Genomic DNA, 7245 nt, shown 5'->3' with positions numbered 1-7245 from the left:
AAGCAGTTCCTGGAAGTGGATGTCATTTTGGGAAGCAGCTTGTGGGGTGTATTTGGAAATGGGCAATCCCTGGGGACACAGAATTTGTTGTGAGTGAACAGTACCCATAGTCTTTCAGTTAGTGCAATACCTAGCAACCATGCTTGTATAAGGAGAAGCAGTTGCTTTGTGTGGGGGAGAGGAGGCAGGAGTGAGGCTGTTTTTGTGTGTATGTGGAGGGGGAGAGGGGTTGTTGTGAGTGTATGGAGGGAAGGAGAGGGGCTGTTGTGGAGATGTATGGGTGGAGAGTGGCGTTGTTGTGGGGATGGGGACAAGAGGAGGAATTGTGGATGTGGGGGAGTGGTAGGATGACCAGACAGCAACTGTGAAAAAACGGGACAGGGGATGGCGGGTAATAGGCACCTGTATAAGAAAAAGTCCCCCAAACCGGGACTGTCCCAATAAAAACGGGACAGCTGGTCACCCTAGGGAGTGGAGCTGTTGTGGGGAGGTGTGTAGGTGGAGAGGGGGGCTGATGGTGTGTGCTTCCGGGGAGCGGGGCTGTTGTGGGGGGCGTGCTGGAGGAGTGGGGCTGTTGGGGGTGCGTGTGTGTGTGGCGGGGCGAGGACAGCCCCTAGCCGTGAGCCCTTGGAGTGACTTCGCGGAGGGCGGACTCCGGGCTCCTCTCCAGGCGTCTCGCTGAGCATCCTCGGCCCCAGCAGCCATGGCGGGTGGGCGGCCCTAGCCCGGCCCGGCCGCAGGCGGCAGCAGCGCAGAGTGCTGGCCCCGAGGCGGCCCCTCTTGCTGGGCCGCGAGCGGCGCCTGGGTGAGGTCAGGGCGGCGGTAGCGGAAGCTTCTGCCGGTTCAATGTCCCGGAACAACCGGCGCCGCCTCCCGCTGGCGGCCACCTGCCGCCGCGCCCAGCGACCGGACCCCGGCCGAGCACGATGACACCCGCCGCCCCTGCCACCGGCCACAGTTGACACCGCGACGGGACCTGCCTGTGGGTGGCGGCCGGGCCCCCGCTAATCCCCGCTCTGGAGCGTCCTATATGGGCCACCTGCTCTCGAGGGAGGGAACCAGCCTGAGCCGGGAGAGGAGTCGCCGCCGCCGCCGCCGCTGCCGCGGAAGGAAGGTGCCGCCGCGGAGCCGGAGCTGCTTCCTGCGCGGGCCCTGCATGCTCTGCTTCCTCGTGCACGGCGCCAGCCCGCCCGCCCCGGAGCAGCCCCTGCCCGGCCGGGACTCGCCGCCTCTCTGCGCGGCCCTCAGCTCCCCGGAGCAGCGCGCCGCCCGCCGCCTCCTGCACCTCTCGCCCGCCGCCTGGGAGCAGCGGGGCCCGTGCCAGCGCCTGCTCCTCTCGGGCCTGCTGCCTCCGCCCGTGCGGGCCTTCCTGGGCTCGGCGCAGCCGCCCGGCGAGCCGGCCCCCGACATGGTGTGTAAGCGCAAAGGGGCCGGCCTGCCCGCCTGCCCCCCCTGCAAGCAGCCCCGCTGCGGCGCCACCGTCCCGCCGGAGCCGGAGGCTGCCGCTTGCCAGTGCCCGAGCGAGCAACAGCTCTGTCCCCTGCCCGGCGCCTCAGACCGCGCTGCTGGCGGCGGGGGCCCGCTGCCCAGGGGCTCCGGCGGGGAAGGTGGCGGCGGGGGGGAGCTGGCCGCTCAGCTGCCGCCGCAGGAGGAGGAGGAGGAGGGGGAAAGCAACGAGCCGGACCGCCAGGAGCCGCTGGAGAACCCCAGCGAGTGCTGCCGGGAGTCTCTGCAGCCGCCGACCCCTGACATCAACCGGCTGCCGCCCTCCATCCTTCTCAAGGTGGGTCCGGGTGCGGGGGAGGCCCCTTGCCAGCGGCTAAGCGGGAGCCCAGAGTTGAAGGTGCTTCAAACTCAGAGGGCTGTTGCTTTTCCCCGGTAGCTGTGTGCGATGGTGGGAAAGGGCCGCCTCCCTCCTGTGGGGTTCGGGCTGTGGATCTTCAGGGTATGTCTACACTGCACCCACACCCCAGGGCTGGCCCGTGCCAGCTGACCGGCGCTCAGGGCCATTGGGATAGGCGGCTATTTAATGAGATGTAGAGACATCAGGGGGTACGTGGACGCTGCAGTATAAGCTCAAGGTTAGTGGGACTTGAGCTAGATGACTCATGTTAGACCCTTACCTTGAGTGTCTACATTGTAGTTAACCCCTACATTAAGATTTCTCTGACACGGGCTCAAACCTCGGGTTCTGGCATTCACACTACAGTGCACAGACCTGAGTCAAAAACCCCAAGTTGCTAGCTTGCCCCACGGACCCTCTTCCCCCAAAATGTGGCTGCTCTAGCCCTTGGACTGTAAGGAAACTTTACTGTCCGACCTGCATATTATTAGGAAGCAGCTTGCTTTGCAGAAGGCTTGATTGGATCGCTTTCTATTGCAGACCCAGGAGGTTCTTTGACAGTGTGCTTGCAGGTCAGTGATCAGAGCAGAATAGGATAATGCTGACCTGAGTTGCTGCCTTTTGCCAATGGTGTGCATATGTGGTGGTGGGGAAGTCTTCTGTTTTCAGTACTGGATTACAGATTGTTGGGATAGAGAAGACTAAGGAAATTATCCCATGGAATTGTGGGATACTCCCAGATGACTCCTGGGACTTGAGTCAAGTTTGAGTACGCCTACACTGCAAAGGAATAGGGCTCAGACCCTGGGTCCCTGCTTGACTCAAGCTGCTGGATCTGAGCACTGCGACAGTGCAATTGCAGTGTAGACCCAAGGGAGGTAAGCCTTGAGCCTCAGCTCAAGAACGGTTTTACATTCCAGTGCAAATATGGACCTTGGGACCCTGCTTTTATGTTTCAGGGTTACCGCTCTTCTTTCCTGAGTCTTGTAAACAAGTCTGGATCAATACATGAAGTAGCATTAAACAATCTGTTTCCATCTTAATATTTTGTTTCTTGACAAATTTATAGCTACTGTTTTCCTCTGTGGATTATTACAATTAATGGGCAAATTTAAGAGATTTTATTTAGGGCTAAATACTGATCTCATTGCAGTGAGTATGTCTTCATTGCAAGTAGGATCGTGCCCTTTTTTTTTTCTGAATCTGTAGGCAAGATATAGGATCAACTTATGTCCCCTCCGCTGCAATGCAGATCCCCAGGCAGAAGTGGAAGAGAGTCAGGCCTTGTCTACACTACAAGTTAGGTTGACATTCAGCCACCACAGTAATTACTGCTGTTTTTCCTGTCCACACTGTCCTCCTTCTGCTGGTGGTGGTGTCTGTGCTCATCAGGAGTGCTTGCACCAACTTAAGTGGACCAGCATTGGGGGTGACAGCAGGAATCTCTCCCTCCCCTATCCTGGGGTCTGATAGCAGGAGTCAAAGTGGCGAGGCTCCAGCAGTGAGCTTGGGACAGGGCTGACAGAGAGGGGTGGCAGAGCTCTAGCTGTGAGCCCTGGGGTGAGGCTGACAGCTAAGAGAGGATGTAAGTATTACAGTGTCTACACAGACATTGCAACACCCTAACTACATCAACCTCTCACAGAGGCGAAGTTACTAGGTCGGTGTAGTGGGCAACTTACATTGGTGGGAGCAATGTTATAGTGTAGATGCTTACAGAGTTAGGTCAACCTAAGTTGCCTTACATCGACCAAACTCTGTAGTGTAGACCAGCCTTAACTGCCTCAACAGTGCTACTTTTCCTCTCTGCTGCATCCCTTTTCCTCTAGGATCTTGCAGGAGGTGGATCCATGCATGGAGGTTGATGAGGTCTGGTTATGAAGATAATGGGCATTCTGGAGTTGGGTTGGAAGGGAAAAGGCATGTGACTACTTCAATAGCTTTACAGAATAATCTGGGAGACATTTAGCGAGGTTAACCTTGCCTGCCTTCTACCTTGTTCCCTTCAGAGTTCCTCTGGGCGGTGTCCACTGGCTCCTTTGACACCTTTGAGGAGCGGTGGGCACTGTCTGGGGTTCTCTGCTTGGTGTCCCCCTCAGGTTCCCTTTGTTTGACCCTTTGACCCTCGTACCTGCCCCGGTTACACTTTTGGTTGTCCCCCTTAATTATTTGTGTTCCTGCACCTTGTGGAGCCTCCCTTAAGGCTGGGGGAACATCCTTTAGCAATGCGCAGGCTTTTGCCCACCCAGTTCCCGAAACCCAGTAGGACCTTGTTCCTTTCTGAGAGTCTTACCATGGGATGTGGAGTGACTGAGCTCTTAGTGGTAGGTAATGAGTTCAGTTTCAAGACTTAACTCAAGGTTAATTTAAAGAATATTCTAATGTGTTCTCTCCACCCCCTGAGCCCCTAAAGCATAATCTCAGGTGAACTTCAGATTTAACCTTTCCTTGTCAAAATTTTCTCTATCATGTAAATAGACCTGTTAGTTACAGCTGACAAGTACTAGGCTGTTGGAGTTGTGTGTGATTGAGTGAGACACATGGCTGACCACTGATGGGAGAATGAGAGATGCTGATAGAATGGAAAGGATTTTCATTTGACAAGATTGTGACCCAACTCTTGGGTCACACTTCGGAGGAAGTGCTGTTCAAAATTTATTTGAGATTAGTTGTACGTATTAGGCAAATCCAACTTTGTACAACAATTGTAATGCTCTTCCTTAAGCATATATTACAGTAACGCCTTTTAATATGTGGTTCAGTGTGGGAAGTAAAATAAAATAATTCATGTGGACTTGTGTTACAAATTTACAGAAAAGTGCTTAACATTTTGCCATCAGTTTCTATCTATTTTCCTTTGATTCTCTTCCTATCTATATAAAAAATTCTATTTGTTCTGTTCACTTCTTGTTCCACCCTTGGTGTTTAGTCTTCAGATATTTGTAGACTGTTATGTCTCCTTACTAGCTATTTTTTAGCCACGCTTTTCATGTTTAGCTCTTAATCTTTCCTTATGCATCAAACTCTCCAGTTCCATATTTGCTTTGGCTGAACATTCTGATAAAGAATTACACTAGAGTTGTATACATTGGGATAACTGCTTCCCTATCCTTTGTATTCCATGATTCTTACCTGCAGCTCAAAACTGCATTAAGTTTTTTATGTTGGCATTTTGCATTGCAAACTAATCTGTTTTGGTGTCCATTACCTGGGTTTCTTTCAGCAGGACTGCTTTCCACATTTCTCCCAACCTGAATATTAGCATCTTTCCTGGATTATTTTTCTTAACATACTCTGTTTACTGTCTTTTCAAGTACAAATTGATGTTGTTTTTGCCCATTTTGCTAATTTCTTGGTCCCTTAATAGTATTTTTGTCCTCACTAGTGATCAGAGTGCTTTCTCATTTTGTTATCCTTCTTTTTGTGTTCCTAACCAAGATAGTAAATGAAATATTACTGGATCCAAAGATTGATACTTTTTACCTCTTCCATAACTTAAAACATTGTTTCTTTACTTGTTTATTTTCCTTACATACATTCCCCAAGCCAGTATTACTCATACAATTCAGCTTTTGTGAGAGACTATTGAATGCTATACTAATACTCAAGCATGCATCATATATTTCCTCATCTACTAAGGCCCCAGTCCTGCTGACACTTAAGTATTTGCATAATTTACAGGAGCAGCTTCACTGAGTTGATGATGTGCTTTAAATGTTTGTAGGATTGGGATCTTTCTTCATAATGCTGTGAAAACAATTGCTTTGGTCTGGCAATATTAATTCTTTATAAGCCCATGTTGCTCATGGTTACAGTATTCTCTAGGGATGTTAAACGTTATTTTTTTCTTCTTAATATTTGTTCATTATCTTACTGTCAATTTCTATTCCTCGTAATTCCCAGGATTACTTTTTTTAAGATCTTTGGCAGTTTTGCTTTTCTTTGATCTTGCAGTACTTCCCCAGCTCCCCAGGACTTCTCAAAATAGCAGCTTGGTGAGCCCATTAGCCCAGTTGTCCCCAAACTTTTCTGTATCATACCCCTTTTTTAATTTTTGAGAAACCCTCAAATCCTCATGCCCCCCCACCTCTCCTTTACCATCATCCAATCCCCCCGATCCTTGTCTGCTGACCGCCCCCACAATTTGCAGCCTCTTTGACTGTTGGGGAAATCACAGTTCTTCTAGACCAGCTGTCCATCTGATGTCTCTAACGCCAGTAGCTAGTAGGGGAAGCCAGGCCCGCTCCCTGCACTGGGTTCCAGACTAGGGACCCTATAACATGTACTGTACTGACCTAGTCCTCGCTGCTGTTTCCCTGGGCTTCTACCTATATAACTGGCTTCCACCTTCTCTGGGTATGCCAGCCTCCCAACTCCCTTCTCTCAGGGAGTAGCAGCAGCCTGCCTTCCTGCTGTCTCTTGTTGCTCTCAGCTTCTGGGCTTTATACAGGCCTAACCTGTTCTTGCCCAGCTGAGCCTGCTACTAATTAGTTTACAAAATTTAGAAGCTGTATGTTTGTTTCCTCTAATTAGTGGCCTCTTTGTAGCCTACATCTCTCCCTGACTTGCTGCTTAATTGGTTAATTAGGTGTGCCTGGCTAATTTACTTTCTCAGGGCCAGTTTGGGGAATACACCCCATCACAGGTGGTCTCTCTGGACCTTGCTTAGGGCTCCATCTTAAATATTTTTCTTTAGCTAGTAGGCATCTGACAGACTTGAAGCTCTACCTCTCTCTAGGTTTGGGAAAGACCTTTCCATATCTTTTTCCTAACTTTGTAGCCTCCTGGCTACTGCAAGGAAGTAGATAGAAAATAAGTTAGCATTATTTTCTCCAATTAATTCCAATTTTTTCCTACAGTTGCGTACAAATTTTTCCAAGCATGAAACTGAGTTGGGGGGTGTCTTTTTTGTTTTCTTTGGTTTTGTTTTGGAAAGTTCACTGCTGCCCATAGTATTCCAAAAAAAAAGTCTGAAACTGATTGGTCTTGTTAACCTCATCATGCTGCTTCTGGGTGAAGCTAGGAGTAGCATCAGAGGCACTGTTATTGTCAGAAAGATGTTTTGGTTCATGTTTTGAAGGTTATCTTTGCAACCATAATGTTTAGAAATGTGTGCATGTGTGTAATTCTGTCAATGTATTGCTTGTATCACTTGTGTTGTCATACGGAGCTCTACTTCTCCCTGCTTCAAGTTCACTCCCAATGGAGATATCCTGCAGGACCTAGGTTCCCCAGGGCTGGGTTTTTCCAGCCCCAGCATTAGACAAACACACACATTAACAGAGCACATCTTAGCAGCAGTCCCAAGCAGACCCCTTATATGTTCCTGGACTCAGCAGACTGGGTCAAACAGCACCTCCAAGCTGTCACCCTCAAATGCCATGGGCACCACCCCAGGAGTG

The 7245-nt window shown here is 50.4% G+C and overlaps 1 protein-coding gene across 10 annotated transcripts in view; it reads left to right on the top strand.

Annotated features, from left to right (window-relative positions):
• The first annotated feature begins 557 nt into the window (after positions 1-557).
• The window catches only part of FBXL17 (F-box and leucine rich repeat protein 17), a 478686-nt gene continuing 471998 nt past the window's right edge, over positions 558-7245 (top strand). For 9 of the 10 annotated variants that reach the window (XM_038401589.2, XM_043515544.1, XM_038401592.2 and 6 more), the window contains exon 1: positions 677-1783. In XM_038401589.2, the coding sequence (XP_038257517.1) occupies positions 1031-1783 (753 nt within the window). In that variant the 5' untranslated portion in view covers positions 677-1030. Of the gene's footprint in view, positions 1784-7245 lie in introns of all 10 variants that reach the window. The other variant, XM_038401588.2, reaches the window with a different exon arrangement.

Source organism: Dermochelys coriacea, chromosome 5, assembly GCF_009764565.3.
Source record: "Dermochelys coriacea isolate rDerCor1 chromosome 5, rDerCor1.pri.v4, whole genome shotgun sequence".
Lineage (NCBI taxonomy): Eukaryota > Metazoa > Chordata > Testudines > Dermochelyidae > Dermochelys > Dermochelys coriacea.
Note: the sequence above shows the minus strand (reverse complement) of the source record. Positions and strands in the feature narration are given on the sequence as shown.